Here is an 18,022-nt window from a genome sequence, read left to right on the forward strand (position 1 = left end):
GCCAAAGAAACTCCTCTGCGCAGTAAAGAGCGATCAGAAAAAGACATTAGTAAGGCCAAAACAAATTCATCTTTAAGTGTGGCTTCCTGCAAAAAGTTTTGCAGTCGGCATCCAAATCTAATTAGAATGTAAGATGAGATAACTCAACAAAAGGAGCAGCTCTCTAATGAGAGCAATGGAATTGCTGCTCCAAATGATAAAGAAGAGATGGAATAGCCAATTCCTGTTAACAGATGCAGCTCTGCTGATGCAGCAACAGTCACAACACCCACAGGATCTGCAACAGCAGGTTCTTGGCTATGAACTCCCTCCTGAATGCTGCCTTGCTACTTTTCTCAAGTAGGCAAAGCACTACAAACACACTTTACCTGCCATCCCTGACAAGATGACTTCATAGGGACTGTGATGCTTCAAAAACACATTCACTTTTGGCAAAGCTTCTTCTGCCCTTCTCCACTAAAACCCCCGGACTAAATGTCTGGGAACATGACTTGAGCCTAAAATTAATTTCTGATGAGATAGGATATCTCCCTTCTTGAAGGGCTCATAATCAAAGAAATTCATTAACAAAGACAGAAAAACTATATTAATTATAGCATATATAACCTGCAAAAGCAGGGACAAGCATATTCTTACAGCTCCCTAAAATACCTTCCCCCCCCCAACAAATTTCATTAATTCGCACTGAGATCCTCATGATTGTATCAACATCAGAAACTTCTTTTGGCATTACATTTCCTAAATTTCCCATTCTATTATGTAGTTTTCTGGAATGGAAAGACTAGAGATCCGGACAGGTTTAAGTTTCCATCGTCAGGATGATCAAACCCAGTTGTGTGTCCGAAAGGTCTGGCTGGAAAATTAAATTACATCAAAGATAGTCTGGGTCTTTGTGGTGGTTTGGGTTTTTCTGGGATTTTGTTTGTTTTGTAAACTACAAAGTATACTTTTAGTCCAATAAAGTAGCTTTACTAAGAAAATGTGACAGCATCCAAGATAGCCACCAGTTGGGCAATGGATGGAGAACCTACCTGTGGTGTCAAAGACTCAGATTTTTTTGGTTGAGTAAGACAGCAACAGTAGGTCAGATCAAAAATTTGCATTGCCTGCTAATCTGCCACAGAATATTCTGGGAAAAGTACAGGGAAGAGATCAAAGACAGCATGATTCTTTCCATGGTCTCTCCCACAGTTCTCTTGACTTAGAGGTCTCCAAATCCCAAAACCACTAAAATAGTGTGGCATATCATGTCTCTAGCACAATCCCACTATTCCATTAGAACACCTACAGCATGAATCTCTTCAGCTCATTGCTGAAGAACAGGTACCAAAAAATGGATGACGTTTCTGCAACACTGATCCACAAAAGCTGTAGACCTGCCTGTTCCTTGAATGTCCTATCATAAAATAATGTAAGCCACAGGCTACCGTTCCACTATCACGTTTAACAGCCACCAGCAGAAATATCCTCCATTAATTCATTGAATCCCTTTTTGAAATCCATTTACGCTTTTATTATTTCTGCCTCAACAACATCCTGTAGCAATGAGTTACACAATTTAATTACTTGTGGAATAAAAAAGCACTTCCCTTTATACTTATTCAGAGCAAGGGTTTGAACTTGGATCTTCCACACTTAAGATTAGTATCAGTCTCTCCCTGGAGAAATTCTCAGTCTCTCTTGTTGGAGCTCTTTAGCAGAGTATAAATAATTCAACAGTTAGGAGAGGGAGAGGAAAAGAGAGATGGCTGGGGCTCTGACCTGAAACATGGAAAATGAAGACAAAAAACACAGCTTGTTTTTGCCCTCTCTACTTTTTATCTGGAATTCCACCTTGTCCTAAGAACATTCCCTCAAAAAGTTTGGAATTCGATAAATTGCCCTTTCTTCTTGCCTCCCTGTCCAGAAAACAAGATGTATCAAAAAATTCCCAGGCCTATTTATTAACAGGAACATCTCAATAACCCAGTTATCTATGAGATCAAACCTCATGTACAACCACATGACCTTTCTAGACCTATTTAACAAACAAATTCCATCTCACACAAACATATCTGCAGCATCCATCATTAGTGACCAGTCCAGTCCTCCCACAGCCACATGTTTAGAAGTTGACAACTTCAGGAAAGCAGCCTCACTTTCAAGCTGCAAAAGATCTGTGGGTGAAGGACAGAGCGGGGATGTGCAGCCCATGTCGAACAGCGTTACATGCACACATAAACATGAACCTCTGTGCCACCACCATGGACTGATGTGCACCACACTCACCAAATCGAGATCCTAGGAAGAACATAGTCTAAGCCAAGACTTACCTCTGTCTTCAGAGAATCACATATATGAATAAAGCACTCTGAATATGGGTAAAGGTTTTTAATTAACTGCCTAGCTAAAACACCATTACAATCTGCAGTTCTGTTTTTATTAATTCTCTCCGATTCAGCAGGAATTTCACCAAGGAATAGGGATGAGCAGATGCTGGGGAAAGCACATTAATAAATCATAAGTGTCATTAAAATTTGTAAACTAATATCTTCTGGGAAGTCTTGGCAATTAGTCTCAAAGCTTTCTTGGCAAACAAAAAATTAATAAATCCAAAAGGTCCCCTGTCTGATGATATCCCCGGCCCCACAGAAAGGTCATTGATGGAGCAATTAAGAGACACAACAAATGGACCAGCCAGAAGGCTGGTTCACAAAAGACAAATGACTTCCATGAAACAAGAGGACTAAGGCATCTTAATAAGCAAAGGTGGGACTTCAATATACACACCACCCCAAGACATACAAAGGCTTTTAGACTTATATTCACTGGGCGACTATTTTTCACATGATTTTGCATTGCCCCCCTTTGTTCTCTCCATCTCTGAGGCAACGTTAATGTGACTGCTTGTTAAAGCAAGGAACCCTCAGAAAGTAGAGGTGTGAACCTTACTATTCCCTTGTGGAAAAACCCTATGGGATATAATAAATAGGGCTAAGGAAGCAACATGAAGGAGACAAATGAAACTTCTCTCCAGAAGTTAGCCATCTACTTAAAGAATGAAATAAAGAATTAAAGAATTCTTTAATAATCTTATTTTTATTACCATTACTGAGTTTACCTAACTCTAAAACATAGCCATGAATTTAAGATAAGCTTATTAATTTTCATGATTGGTTCCCAAAACAAACATTTAAAACACATTAACATTTTAACTTACGTTATCCATTTGTTGCAATGACAGCATCTCCTTCCATTCTGAACTGCAAAGAATGTATGCTCTGGACACCACCTGAAATTGTCTGCGACATTTGAGGAGGCCTAAACCTATGGTTCATTCTGTTCCACCCCTTGAATTTTCTTTATTTTTTCCCCCTTTTTATCCTTTTTTTTTTTTTTAAATTCCCATGGACCTTCACATCCAGCCACACAAACCAAGCAAATCAAAACAATCCCTTATGTACATTTCCTGAAATCTACAATAAAAGATTTCTTTAGGTCTCTGGAAAGCCACAGCTGGAAGGGTAGTGAATCACCTCAAACCAGAAAAGCATTTTGAATAGGGTCATAATTAGCTACTACAAATGGCTTCACTTATACAGTCGGATAAGGTGGTCAATGGTTATCACCATCTGATAACCAGCAACTTCTAACATTCTTGTCACAGATAGCCCCCTAAACCAGTAAACCCAAGGAAGCTAAGCCATCCACCCCCTTATTGCTTTTAATAGTCATGAAAAGAGCACAGAAAAGCTATTTCCTGTATAGCCTTTTGTGAACATTTAGCATCCCTACAGTGTAACTTCATGCAATGCCCTTTAACCATTAATTTCTCTCCCGGCTGACACTCAACAACTCTTTTCACCTGTAAAGCATTCTACATCGTTCCTCTTTATTAACTAGGACCCACTTCCTGATATCTGCTGCAATACTTGCGCAGCTGGACAAATACAGACGTCAGGAGCCTCTGCCAAACCTGGTATGTCAGCCTGAGCAAGAGAACAAGATCTGTTTCTCCAAAATAAGCAGGAATTTAGCCATGAAAGCAAAGAATAAATTGTCATTTGGCTCAAGAATGCTGCATTTTCTATTCTTCATAACCAGCTCTTTGGGCCAAGGAACTTCTCTTTATTAAATGACCACGATCTTCATTTGGCAGCAGCTAGCTCAGAAGTGGGCCAACATGCAGCTACTGTGCATCTCCCAAATAGTTCAAGAATGGCTCCTATGCCAAGATGGCATCTACGACTGACAGCCAGGCTGCGCTTAGCCACAGTAAACTGAATAACCCACTTTGCAAAAAAGACAAATCAGCAAGAATACTAGAGGTTAAGAACTGCATTATTCTGGAATGCTGGTGAAGGCCCACACAAATCGCAACTCAGGGTGCTGTGAGCTCTGAGGAACAACTCTCATCTTACACTGCAGTCATCTGCTGCAGTTCCCCATTCCCTTAGTTCTGCAGCAAACATAGGCTGCAACTAGCAGCTCTCAGCCACAAAGATTTTGATGGGTGGCTCCCCCATAGCCTGAAAAAACTAGCCATCATCAAGCTAGGCTATTTATACACTCTAACAAATAACAACAGTGGAGCTGCCAAACTTTTGGGCACCCTGGTTTTCAGTCCAAGAGAGGTCAGGGATGTGCTTGTACACTCAGCTGGCTCCTTCCCTCCGTGCCCTGATGGCTGATTGCAGATATGAGAAACCCTTCTCTTCATCAGCATAGGATTTCTGCATTTTGTAGTGTTGTCAAAAAATGCCAAATAAGATGTAATAATGGAAAGCATTACTACTTTGAAAACCAGCTCCATTAATTTTATGCCTGAATACAGTCCTCCAGAAAATAACATGTATCTAAGATGTATGTTGTCAGCATAAAAGTGAAAAACAATAAATATAATCAAATTTGACAATACTGCAGGGAGCTGTCAGCTGGTTGTGGTGGCTGGCTGGAGACTGCATTTCAATACAGCAAATTCCAGAAAAAACACAATGCCCCATTGCAAACCTTGTGGAACCTGACCAGTACTGAGCAAGAACTTGTGGCACAAACCAGAGGTCGTCATTCCCGGCACCACAGTCTAAATAATGCGTTGCCACGGGGATAGAAACACTCTTTTAAGGAAGCTCTGGCTGTGCCAAGACCTATTTCAGGTTTAGCTTGTTTCGCAAAGGATTATATGGAAATTTGAGTCAGGCTTATTGAATCTCCTGATCTCTGCCTTCTTACTCATCTACCTTAAAGGCAGCTACATTTGAAGGAAGGAGACTGAGCCCCAGTTCCCAAAGGGGAGACATGGGTTTTACCACCACATTCACCATTTCACACCTACAGAGCAGCTCTACCTGAAGCCATGTGCAACACACAACCCTAGGGCACAGAAATCAGCGTGAGCTGTGAAACTTTGCAAAGGAAACAAACACTAGAGGTACACTGAAACATGCTGATGGTCTCTGGAGACTGGGAGGCTTAAGAGGCAAAGACATAGGAGTAAACGGCGTAAAGCCCTTTGGTAATTAAAACAGAACTGAATGAAAGAGCAAGACATAAGGCAGCTTGCAACCAAGCTGAGAGGTTTTACTCCTCTCAGCTTCAAACTAGGAGTTGCAGCTGCTGTGTTTTGCAGCTGTCTGTTAAAAAGCTAAAAGTTGGGGGTTTTGTAGCTCAGCGCAGAAGCTAAGACAACAGACCGACCTCTTCAGGCACAGCAGCCACAAGAGTAAAAAGAAAAAAAAAAAGCTTGGGGATTTTTGACTGCTGCCATGGAAACATAATTTCTTGGTTAATAAACAAGAAGGAATACATGTAAAAAGTCCTTCATCAGCATTTTAGCCTCTTAAGCTGTAAGAGTCAGTCATGGTTTTGAGTATGGGTTAATGCATGGGCCGGCATTATGTACCATCAGATAATTTAGCTGGGACCACAGCCAGAGGAGGGGAACTCCAGGGGCCGCATCAAAGATGGGTAAAATGGTAGTGAGGACTCAGAGCTGACACATGCAAGTGCTTGCACTTTGGAAGAAAATCTGAATGACTCCCCACTGCCTAATTAGCTGATGTGTTGCAGTCATGGCTATCGCGTTGATCATAAATACCGCCCTGCTAACTCGTGCTTCTCCTGTCTGCTGTATCACCCTGTTGTCTCTTTGTCTTCATCTGAGATTAAAAGCTCCCTTGGGATGGAGGCTGTCTTTTTAGCTATGCTGCAATCCAAATAAATATAACTGTTCCTGGATACTAAAAAAGGCAACACTGGAAAAACTTTTATTCCAGTTACCTTAGCAGAAATAACTCCTCAACGCACTCTGGCTGAAACAGTTGAAAACATTTTAAATATTACAATAGCAACTTTAAGTACTTATCCAGAATATGTCACATTCACATAACCCTGTCTCAAAACTGTGCAGCTTAAACAGGAGACAGGATTAGCAACAAGAGCAGAAATGTTCACAAGGCTCTTCCTTTACTTGTAAAACCTGTGAAATCTAAAAGGCCCGCTGAATAAGAACAGGAGCTCAATAGATTCCTCCTGTTTACTCACACTCACAACACAAGAAGGAAACAACTGGACAGAAACAAGATTAACTAATGAAAGGACTTGCTGCCTACCATACAACCCACAGAAATCTCCATTTAATATATGTGAACACAACATACACCTGAAACCAAAACTCACTTACCACAATTTCTATGGTCAGACCTGGAAGTGTTATGAACATACACATTTGAAGAAATAAGCCATTGAATAGGATTTCCCTTCTCTCCTCCTCCTAATAAAATTTGCCTGAGATTTTCAACACAAAAATAGGTTAAAAAAAAATCCCCTAACCCCTCAACTCTTGGCTGTGAATGGTGCCTTTTAGACACCATATTTTGCATATCTAACCCTCTCATTCTCCTCTGTTCAACAGATGCCTTCTTGGACTACAATTCCTGTGAAACAGCCTGGTCCCTACTTTTTACAGAGGGAGTTCATATTTCATGACAGATGACTCCTGCATGCTTATCATGGCCAATGAAGTTTGATGCAGGGACCCTCGCCTACAAAGCGTTTGGGAATTAGAGGTGCTCCACCAGCACTTCAAATCAAAACCATGTAAGCTTACAGATTGAGAGGGAAAACTGTTTTTCTTTTGTTGGTGGAGAAGAAGTGTTAGCATGGGAGGGAATTCTACAGAAGTCATATGTCCAACCCTTAATCCAATTTTTACTTAAAGCAAGCAGGATGTAGCCGGATTCCTAACTACCTATTTAGATATTTTGCTAGACAATGAGAACTCATGAAGAGTTGCATGTCTGAAAAGCTTAAATAATTTTTACAGTTATATTTGCTGACCTATGAAAAGACCTCTCTCCACATATTCTGATGTATCATACCATCAAAAGTACAACCGCAATAAAGTAGCTTCCTTCCATAGGAGGACAACTATCACCTCAACTCAACTCCGTGGGAAAAACACAAATACAAACCACAACTGACAGGTCTATCTGTGACCAAGAAGAGACGTGGCATTCACAAGGGGGAGGGATGTGGCTGGCTGGGTGGGTGTGGGGGTATGTATCTTTTCCTTGAAGCTGACTGCTTCAAGGCTGTCTGCTTCAGTAGCAATGGAGGTCTTTTCTGTGATTTTTTGGGGGCCCCAAAAGCATGGATTTGTTTATTAGAGCAAGGTCTGTGCTCCTGCATTCAAATGCTGAGCAGCATTTCCTCTGTCTAAACTCGTACTAGCCTGATATAGGAGCAGCTTCCAAGATAACTTTTAATTCTCCTCTCTCCCTCTCTTGCTCTCACTCCCTTTTTTAATTACATTCAGGATGTTTTCTTATTGATTTACTTGTCTTTGTATTTAGATGCAGGGATTAGAAATTTCACTTATATGGCAACTCAGTTTTCCATTAAAGAAGCTTCTCATGCTATAACCCAGGGGGAACTGAGAAGAAGCTTTTGATGCATAAGGCAGACGGAGGCAAGATGATATTTGGAGATTGCATTGCACTCTGCTTTATCTTAGCATCCTAAAGCACTGCCATGTGATTCATTGCTCTCTGACACAAAAGCCACTCCTCTCTTGTGGAAGCAACTGTGTTTGCCAAGCATTCAGAACAGATACCACGCAGCACCACTGCTCAGATGGGCAGGACTCTTGTTTAACAGAAAGGATGTGTCGTATTCCTGGGCTGGGGGGGGAACCTCACAACAAAAACACTACACAAAAAAACCTCACTCCTGAAAATGTCCAGACGTCCTTCCAATAATTACTTGATAGCTGCATTCAGTTTGTGACCCATCAGTTCTGCAGGCTCAAAGATGGCTTTGAAGGAGCCTACAAAAAGTAATTAAAGAAAGCAAACCTATTGCCAGAAGGCTTTAACTCACTCTGCAAAGACAGATCCTCCTTTTGGAATTTTCAGGGTCTCAAAAATTAAAAGAAAATATTGAAAAGTACCAATTTAAATAATGCAAAGATTCAGAGGCATTAATGTGCAAATAGAACAGAAAATCCTGAGAAAAGGAGTCTTTCTCTTGGCTTACTGCTTCCACTTAGTATCTATTTGCATTTCTACAATGTCCTTTCCAAAGAAACTCATAGCTGCTCTCTCAGACTCCATGCTCCCCTCTGAAGTACATTGAACACACTGAAACACACTCACAAACCAGTGTGCTTCCCCGGTTGACTGAGTACTGGATGCCTTTCGTCACACTGATGATGAACTGCATTTCTGTCTGAGCAGTGGTGTTGCGTGGTATCTGTTCTGAATGCTTGGCAAACACAGTTGCTTCCACAAGAGAGGGGTGGCTTTTGTGTCAGAGAGCAATGAATCACATGGGAAAACTCCAAAAGGGATGCTGCTTTACCTTTCTGCAGAGCTCAGGTGACACTGTGAGTTCAGTATTAGGACAGGATTTGCCTGCTTGTTACATTATTTATGCAGAACAGATTGCTTGGCAATTACATTTAAAGTACAATCACAGCACCATTTGTACTTGTTAGGTAAAGAGGCAAAAGTTTTTTTAAGGCTTTAATATCTTGAAAAGTACCAGGGTAAGTGGAAATGACTGTGTTCTCTCTTATTAGCTGCATGGTTATTTATACTTTTTGCAGATTACCACTGTACAGTGCAATTAGGCTTTGGAAGTAGTGTTTAAACTGAGAAGTTTCAAGAGCTCTACTGAACAATTAACCCTTAAATACATTAACAGGAACAAACCTGCAGCACACACCCAAAGTCTGCTCCAAACAAGGGCTTTTAAATTAGCTGGGAAGAAAGAAGTACGACAGACCATCTGCTAAGAAGCTGCTCACACCTGGAGCAATGGCTATGATGCACTGACAGTTCCACCACCTACACTTTCAGCATGTTGCACAATAGCTGTAATACACCAGGCAAATCTGACACAGGGCACTTGGTCTCCCTCAACCGCTGGCTGTTTTTTTGTTGTTGTTGTTATTAGGTGTTTTTTACCCTAAGGACAATTCTGTTACAGACATACCCTTTCCACACCACAGACAGGATGTCAGGAGGAAGAGCAATGCCCAGCAGGTAGAAACTATTGGTGATTTCAGACATCAAGGAACAGGCTTGTCTATAGGGGTGAATATGGGGGGGGGGGGGGGGGGTGTGGGGGGGAGGGGATTATTTTTTTATTTAAACACACACACACTCTTATAAATGCATGCTCTGTCCAGCAGCGTGCTTCCTCAGGCCAGGACACTCCATCTCCCACACCAGCCTAGGAACGTGGCAGGTACATGACACCATCCAAGTCTATCCATAGCGGAGAAGACACCAGCACCTGACTGTGATATCTCTAGTACTTTAGTGGCTACTGTCCTTACAGCCCAAAGCAACACAGATTCACTGCCAAAATGACCATCTCAGCTCCCAGGGCTGAGGAACATGGCTAGATCAGCTAGGATAACATCACGCACTGTGTCATATACCATCTTGGGCACTGTCCTAGCAAGCATGTACTATCTATAGAGAATGTTATCATTGCCAGCCACACAGCAGAGACTCAGAGGAACGAAGAGACTTGTCTAAGGACACACAAAGGCAAGAATGAAACCAAGCTCCTCTGTGTCCCAGGGAAGTGCCCTTACACCAAGAGACCCTCCTGTTTGCAGACACCACTTTATTAAAACTGTGTTCCTAATCATGTGTCCCTTTTCCAAAAAGCAACTCCAGTTATTTCAGATTCCCTCCCACCTCCTCCCCTGATCAACTCAGGTACTCCCTTTACTCAGCCTCCAGTTCTGCCAGAGACACAGTGCAACCCCTCCATGCCAGTTGCTGTGATTTCTACAATCCACTTACCTCCACAGTGAGCTCTCCGTAACACTCCCCAAGTTGAAGTCGTAGAGCTTTGTCAGGATGAGAATCACCTAGGGAGGGGGAAAGGAGGGAGGAAGATAAAGGGAAGAGAAAAGAGGGGCGGGGGGGGGAAAAAGAGTTTTCCTTTAGACTGTGTAACAATACACAAGGCATCTGAAATCACCCAAAGGAGAGTTCAGCATTTATCCATTGAAGTTGTAGTATTATAGGATCAAGTTAAAAAAAAATCATTACCTTAATGCATCATGTAACCAATAACATTTATTTTAATCTCAAAATGTTTTGCATTTGAAATAAAGCATGCCAACACAAATTAATCAAACATTGTGAGCTGCTCCCTCTCTACAGCTATGGTTATTCAAGGTCAGGGATGGAATCACATGCACCCTTGTTAACTCAACAGCCCAATCAGAAATTACAGTTGACTCTTCCTGTTTCTCAAGGTGCTACCACAAACTGGTGAGTTTTGTTTATGAAGATCCCCATCTAACAAAACAGTCCATTTTGCCCAGAATAAGCTTTGTTATTCTCCATCTGCTGTCACTGACTCCGGGAGCATGGGAATTTCCACACGCTATTGCCTTTCTGCTGTGGTAAAATAGAGGGACACAGAGCATGACATTCAGCTTAGACACTGAGCAAGACAAAACATCAGCTGCATCTTCAGCGCTCAAGGAGAGTCAGAGCCTTCAGGACCCACCAACTAACTTTCAGGTGAGCCATGAACACTCCCGAGTCATGTCCCTGCAAAACTGAGGTAGAAGAGGGGTATTAAGAATTACACAAGAGACCACAGGAGAATATAACTTCCCTCTGATATCCCTGGTGCTCTGACCTCAGATTTCACAGGTAAATGGAATCCTCCTAATTACCAGCTACCTTGCCCAGACAGGCAGCTATGCACTCCAATAACCTGTGAGCCTCTGTGCAAGCTCCCAGGCCCAGACAGGATGGGAACTAATGCAGAAAGAAGTTCCTCAGTAGAAGTTAAGAGCGTTTGAGCATCTGCTCCTTGCTGTTTTAGCATAACTAATGTCACACAGTTCATTCCCTCGGATTCTATGGGAACAGCCTCAGGAAGAGCTCTGGGACATCTCTTAATTTTTGTTTTGCATCACTTTAACATTTCAGCATCATTTCCTCCTTATAGGATTCAAGAACAGGCTAGTTTGCCTTGCATCTGCTTGGGCTGTGAAAGCATCTGGGGAAAGTTTTAGTAAGTACTTGGGGTTTTTTGTTTTGTTAACAGGTACTTCATGGTTGGGCTAAAAGATGGGTCCAAATGCGAGATGTGTCCCAAAGGGTTGAGTTCATTAATGTTTTCCTATGTAACAAGGATTTTTTCCTACTATAAAAGCCACTTGTCTCTCCCTCTTCGTCCTCCCACAGCAGTGAGACCCGCCACACCTTTCATTTGGGTTTCCCAGCTGAAAGGCTGCTGGGTGAGGACTTTAAAGCTTTGCAGAAAAATACCAAAAGATTAATCAATATCACAATGGCTGCAGCAGTTGGTTACTGTCAGCACAATACCAGGAAGAGACCTGTTCAAATTGTTAGGGGCCTTGGTACATGACTGTGCAGTCAGAGCCCAACTTAATGGCTTTAGAATAGATGCTCTGAGCATTCCTGTCTCTACTGGATTCACTTTCCCCATCCCCAATTGCATTTTGTCCCTTTATTTCCCCACGCAGAGATGTTTAGGAGGAAGATAAAAGCCAAGCTGCTTCCAGCAGGGTGTGAAAAGAAACCTGCCAGGCAGATTTGAGTCAGCATATGTGAGCCCCTGTCAGCCTAAACCAATGCCGTGCAGTGGGAAAATAAGGACAATATCCTTTTTATCACACCTTAAATCCTGCACACACCTTCCCATACAAAGGGTAAGAGCCAGCTGCAAGTTGCAGCAACCAAGGTTTGTATACGTCCTTGCCTTACACCAGTTGAGGGAAGCAGTGCAGCCTGCTCCCAGCTACAACCTGGTGAGTGTGACATTTTTAGCATGCTCCCTGTATTCCCCCAAGGGCTCAGACAGGACCCTCTCGAGAATCTCTAGGAAGCCACCCACCACAGCACAAGCCCTGCCAGAAACGACACCCTTCTTATTGCCCGCAACTATGACAAGGTTTCACAAAGTTAGTTTTCCAGTTTCAGAGCCTAATCACATTGAAGACAGCTGGATGACTTCTGCTGAGTTCAGTGGATACTGGATCCAGCCCTAAGCATATTAAATAAAATCTCCATGCCTTGGTCAAATTTCAACAGAGTACTTCTACCTTAAGGTGCAATTACAACTAAAGGCACCATCCATACTCTCCCAGCTCTTTGTGTGCCTCTCCCCACATCTCCTATGCCCTACATTTTTGAAGATGTCACTTATCTATTATATACCCTGCAAACTGCAGGATGACACCAGCTTTACAGGAGTGGGTTGAATCCTCCTCAGCTCCTGGGTATAAGTCCAAAGTAAAAGCATGTTGTTTAGTACGGCTTTTCTGGATTTTTGCCAGGATGACTAACAAAAATCCAGCTCAGCATGAGCATCCCTTTGCAGTTAAATCTCACAAAGGGTCCCAGGAAATAGAAGGAGTTCCCTGAGGCAGTGGTAAGACACAGTACAGTCACCTACAGCAACCTATCGATAAAATTACTCACCACATATGCCCAGGCCAGACAACGCTTGCACCACAACCCCAGGTGGCCTCCCCCCTGTCCCCACCTGCTTTTGAGACAGCACACTTCAGATTCAGTAAAAGCAACTCTTGCAATGGTTCGGGAGTTAGAAAGCCAGAGTAGAGAGGCTGAACTCACAACCTTCCCAGGAAAAGCTGCAAAAGCACATTTCCCTCCAACGCTGCCTCGTGAGACCGGAGCAAATATAGCTACTAACAAAGTGCCACATGCGGTTAAGACACAAATCAAAGCCTGAAAGGTCCCCGAGTTGTTTTCGTGGGGTGCTTTTGACAGAGCGTTGCAGAGGAAACTTCAAAGATATTCTGAGGCCTTCACATCATGTTGCCCCAATACACTGAGGAGAAACTAGAAGCAGGGGTATCAGGGGCAGATGTGGGCAAGGACCAGGTTTTCTAAAGACATTCTGTTATTTGAATGCTTTAGTTGAAAAAGAATGGAACAAAATATAAAGAAAATTGGACATATTTTTCAAAACCAAATTCTGACATGAGAAAATAAAATGAAAAAGAAAAACCCCTTATTGATTCAAGCTGAGAGATTTGATTCTGATTTCTACTTTGTAGTTGAAGAAGCTTAGCTTGTTTTTGTCAACACCAACAAATAATCGTGGCTTTTCTGTGTCAGAGTAATTTTGCATGAAAATTTTGACAGTTTTCATTTTAAAAGCTGAATTCAATTGAAAATTGGAGATTTCATATTTAATGTACTATTTAAAAAAAAAAAACCCAAAACCATTTTCTTTCCCTGAACTGAGGGAAATCTAGAATTGCCACCCTGTAGAAAATGCCCACTCTTCAACCTAAATTAAGATGAAAACATTTTTCTCTGGGGAAAAGAAATAAAAAAAATGAAAAATGTTCCAAGTGATATTGATTCAGAAGCAGCAAAAACTTACACTTAGGCACTCTTTAATCAAAATAAAGAAAACACTCTTTTTGTGCTAAATTGAACTGTTTCTGTCCATCAAACCAATCTCCCCAAAATTAATTTCAGATCAGCTCAATGCCGAACTGCACTTTTCTCCGGGGTCATACTGTGCACTCCAGGGAACACAGCTCAGATGTGAAGTTTCCCCCCCATATCCTATGGGCCAGGCTCCACACAGCCACACCACGCTTCCCAGGACACCCCAGGGGCAGGTGTCCCTCGGGCATCAAGCAGCTCAGCTGGTTGAGAATGAAAAAAGGGAGAAGCAGCCTGCAGAACAGAGTGGGGACATAGGCCAGGCTGAATTACAATGCCCTTAAGGCAATACAAACCCTCTGGAAAACGCAATTTCAAGCTGAGCTTACACAAAACTAAATGACCTGAAAAATTCAATAAACTGTTTTGGTTTTCTAGACAGAAGTGAGGATGGAGGGGGGGATAATCAGAAAAAAATATTTTTTTCCTTTGGAAAAAAGTGATGTTCCAGTCCTGCAAGTATTTCCTTATGCACTTATTTTACACACATACCTCTCCACAGTCCGTATGTTTTTGTTTATGCAGAGACTACACTGTCTGCTGAATACGCTGCTATAAGGCTTGCATGACAAAAATGCCAACTCCTGTCAATTATTTATCTTCAATGGCTTATATACAATACAGATTAAGAGTATCTGGCACTGCCATATACTGCCACCTCACTGCATAGTATACTGAACCACTAAATCCAGATTTAATACAATGGACCACTTCTCTAAAATAAGGCCAGCAGTTTTTCAAGACTGCCGAATCCAGCAGCCTTGAGTCTTGACACAACTTGGCTGGCACGAAAGCAGAAAAAAATATAACCAGAAATAGGAGCTCAGGTTTCATTTGATGTTGAAAACACATCCCTGAAGGGACTCCTATTGTTGAGACAATTATTAGGAATCTCTGAGCCCATAAATCACAAAAGCGCTCAGAAGCTCTTCAGAGTATTCGGTGGTGTAACAATTTTCATGCCCATAAAATTTTACTATGAAGGAAAATTACTTTTATTCATTAAACCCTCCTCCAGATCTTGCCAATTCTAAACTGGCAAAGTGCTTTGCATATACCCCACAGTGGAATATATAACTCTGTTTCCCACAAATCAGAGTGTAAAGGCATTGCAGTTCCTTCAGCAGGTTGACAATCAACTTCAGGACAACCAAAAAGTGCCACATCAAAGGCAGTCATGCTCCTGTATCAGGTGATGCTTGTATTAGAGACAGGAGAGAGAAGAGCACAGCAGCCAGAGAGGACAGGTTATCATTTCAGGTGGACATCTGAAAGGCCAGCACTAATCCACTCCATGAGATTCATCTCCTCTATAAGTGATCCTGCTGTATCAGCACAGAGATTAACACAGCTCATCAGTAGCCCTGTCCACATATTTACAGAGTGTAATTAATAACAAGCAAAGGGATGAGCACTGGGCAGCGCACAGCACAACGAAGAGATCATGGACAGATTTACGTGCGAAAAATGAGAGCCTGCTGTGGCATGCTGGGGTCTCCGTTTCCTGCCTACAGACCTATTTCCACCATGTTTGCAACCTTTTCTCCACACACACACACACACACCAGCCACAGGAAGCTTGTTTACAATTTTCAAGTCATCTGCCTTTCCCCAATTCAGATGAGAGCAACAGCACCCAACAAGTAAATTTAAAATGTGAGCAATCACAGGCTACTGGGAACCAGTATCAGTAAAATTGCTCACAGCTGAAGGCACATTAGCTTAAAACGCTCTGGGACCTAAAAGCCAGCAGCTGATTTATGGAGGTCCCTAGCAGCTTCTTTGTTTGTTTCTTTTTTCTTTTGGGTTTTTTTTTTGGTGGTGAAGTTTTTTAAGGCACAAGATTAATAATTGAACTGATCAACAAACTCATGGAGTAATTCAGGGTGATGGCGCTGCTAAGTGAGGTTGTATTTCATATAATCTCTGCATTCAAAGCTAACTCAAGCAAAAGCCACCAATATCAGCCTAATTTTTCCCACATAAATGCTCAGAAGGTGGGAAATGAATCATTTACATGCTCAATATACATCTGTGCTTAAGTGTGTGGTGGGTTGACCCTGGCCAGCAACTAAGCAGCCACACCCAGACACTCACTCTCTCCCTACCCAAGGGGATAGGGGAGACAACCAGAAGAGCAAAATTGAGAAAAACTTGTCATTCCAGACAAAGACAGTTTAATAAGTGAAAGAGAAAAGAAAGAAAAAAAACCCACCACCAAACAAAAACAAAAAAACCAAACCCAAGTGATGAAAAGCCAGTCACTGAAAGATAGCTACTTTGGAAAGACTACTCTACAGTTGTTGTTGCTAAGGATGATATTAATATGGGACAGAATACCTGTTTGGCCAGTTTGGGTCAGCTGTTCTAGCTGTGCCCCCTCCCAAGCTCTTGGCTGCCCCTAACCTACTCCTAGGGCAGGCAGAGTGAGAAACAGAAAACCTCAACACTCTGCAAGCCCTGTTCAGCTATACCTAAAACACTGATGTGTTACTGGTTTAGCTGAAAATTCAAACACAGCATGACACAGGCTGCTGTGAAGAAAATTAACTCCATTCCAGTAAAGTATTTTCCTAGATCAAGGTACAGTTGTTCTCCAAACCAGTCACTACATAGCCCTGGTCAAACCAAAATCACTTCACACTAATACATACTCAGAACCGTGTGCATGTGATCACACTACACAACATCACCATCCTTAGACCTGGAGGTCTAAGTGCAGTTGCCAATACCCAGGAGTGCCATCTCTAGCTGTGAGATGCATAGCATTATTACAAAGCTCCCAGGTGAGGGATTTACATTCCACAGGTATTAACAGATTCTGCGAGCATCACCACTGTGAAACAAGGCAAGTGATGTCATCTTTGTTTTACTGATGAGGAACCAGAGGCAGACAGAGATAGTGTTTCTCTACACGGGAACACTCAGGAAGAAGAATCCAAATCAACTTTTAAGAGTTTGGTTCAATTCACTTTGCAAATGCATCAGAAAAATCAAATTAAAGACCACTTTATTCTGAAAAAGAGTCTCCATCCAGGAATTTAACATAGCTAAATAAATTGACTGTGTTGAAGTGGATTAAGCTAAGAAGCATCACCTGGAAGATAAAGCACCAATCCAAGTTCACCCACAGAAACAGAATGATTACCAAAAAAAAGAAACACATACACCTTAAATACCAATCTACCTTCTTTTCCCCTGCCTGGTGAGCATAGCTGAAGAAAATGTATCTCCAGATACTAGCAGTTAAGGAATAGCGCATCCTAAGACATGAGGAGAAAACAACAGAGGTACTAACAAACAGGCCAAATCCTGCCCGCTGGCAATCACAGCAACACTTTTGCAAGAGTAAAGTGATGCCAACTTAAGCAGCAAAGGACCTTTTTTTTCTTTTTTTTTTTTTTAATCTCTAGAGAGATGAAAATGATCTGTGGGTGACTTCAGGCAGCGCAGGCAAAAGAACCCTCTGAAATTCAAAGAGACAAGTCCCAAGATCACACACAAAAGCAAAACATGTTCCAGTGAACTTGTGATCTCCAAACAGCTGAGACTGTCAAATTTGTCCTGAAAACAAGAACCAGTAACTGAAAGAAATATATTCTCCTTTAATCCTCCATTGCCTGTGTTGCTTTTCACTTTCCAGTACGAAAACTGCCACGGTATGCTCTTTCTGTTCCCTGTCCTCCTCCCTTTCAATGTAAATCAGGCAGCAGAATAAGCGGGAGCCAGAGCACAAGAAGTCTTCCCATGGATTCCCCTGGGATGCTGCAGACAGATCACATTATCTTCACATAAGAGCCCTCAGGATGTAAGCAGCAGTTTGAAATTCCCATTTATAGGGCTTGCAGTGAATGAACAGAATCTGAGGGGGGAAAAACCAAAACCACCACAGTGCTTTGCAGAAAGAGCCAGCTCCGGAAAGCCCAACTCTCTCCTCCTGCGCAGTTACCAGCAGGAACAGGGCAGGGTTCGTGTATGTTGGTTCTCTGCTTTGGCAAGCCAAGGGCAAGCCCAGCCTGTCAGACAAAAATCACCCATTGGCATCAACACTGAGG

The 18,022-nt window shown here is 42.2% G+C and overlaps 1 protein-coding gene across 1 annotated transcript in view; it reads right to left on the reverse strand.

The window, feature by feature from the left end:
- Nucleotides 1–18,022, reverse strand: part of SORCS3 (sortilin related VPS10 domain containing receptor 3) — a 309,773-nt gene that overhangs the window by 198,864 nt on the left and 92,887 nt on the right. The window contains exon 2 of the mRNA XM_075757979.1: nucleotides 10,299–10,366. Within this exon, the coding sequence (XP_075614094.1) occupies nucleotides 10,299–10,366 (68 nt within the window). The remainder of the gene's footprint in view (nucleotides 1–10,298; nucleotides 10,367–18,022) is intronic.

The sequence above is a fragment of the Balearica regulorum genome, chromosome 7 (assembly GCF_011004875.1).
Source record: "Balearica regulorum gibbericeps isolate bBalReg1 chromosome 7, bBalReg1.pri, whole genome shotgun sequence".
NCBI classification, from domain to species: domain Eukaryota; kingdom Metazoa; phylum Chordata; class Aves; order Gruiformes; family Gruidae; genus Balearica; species Balearica regulorum.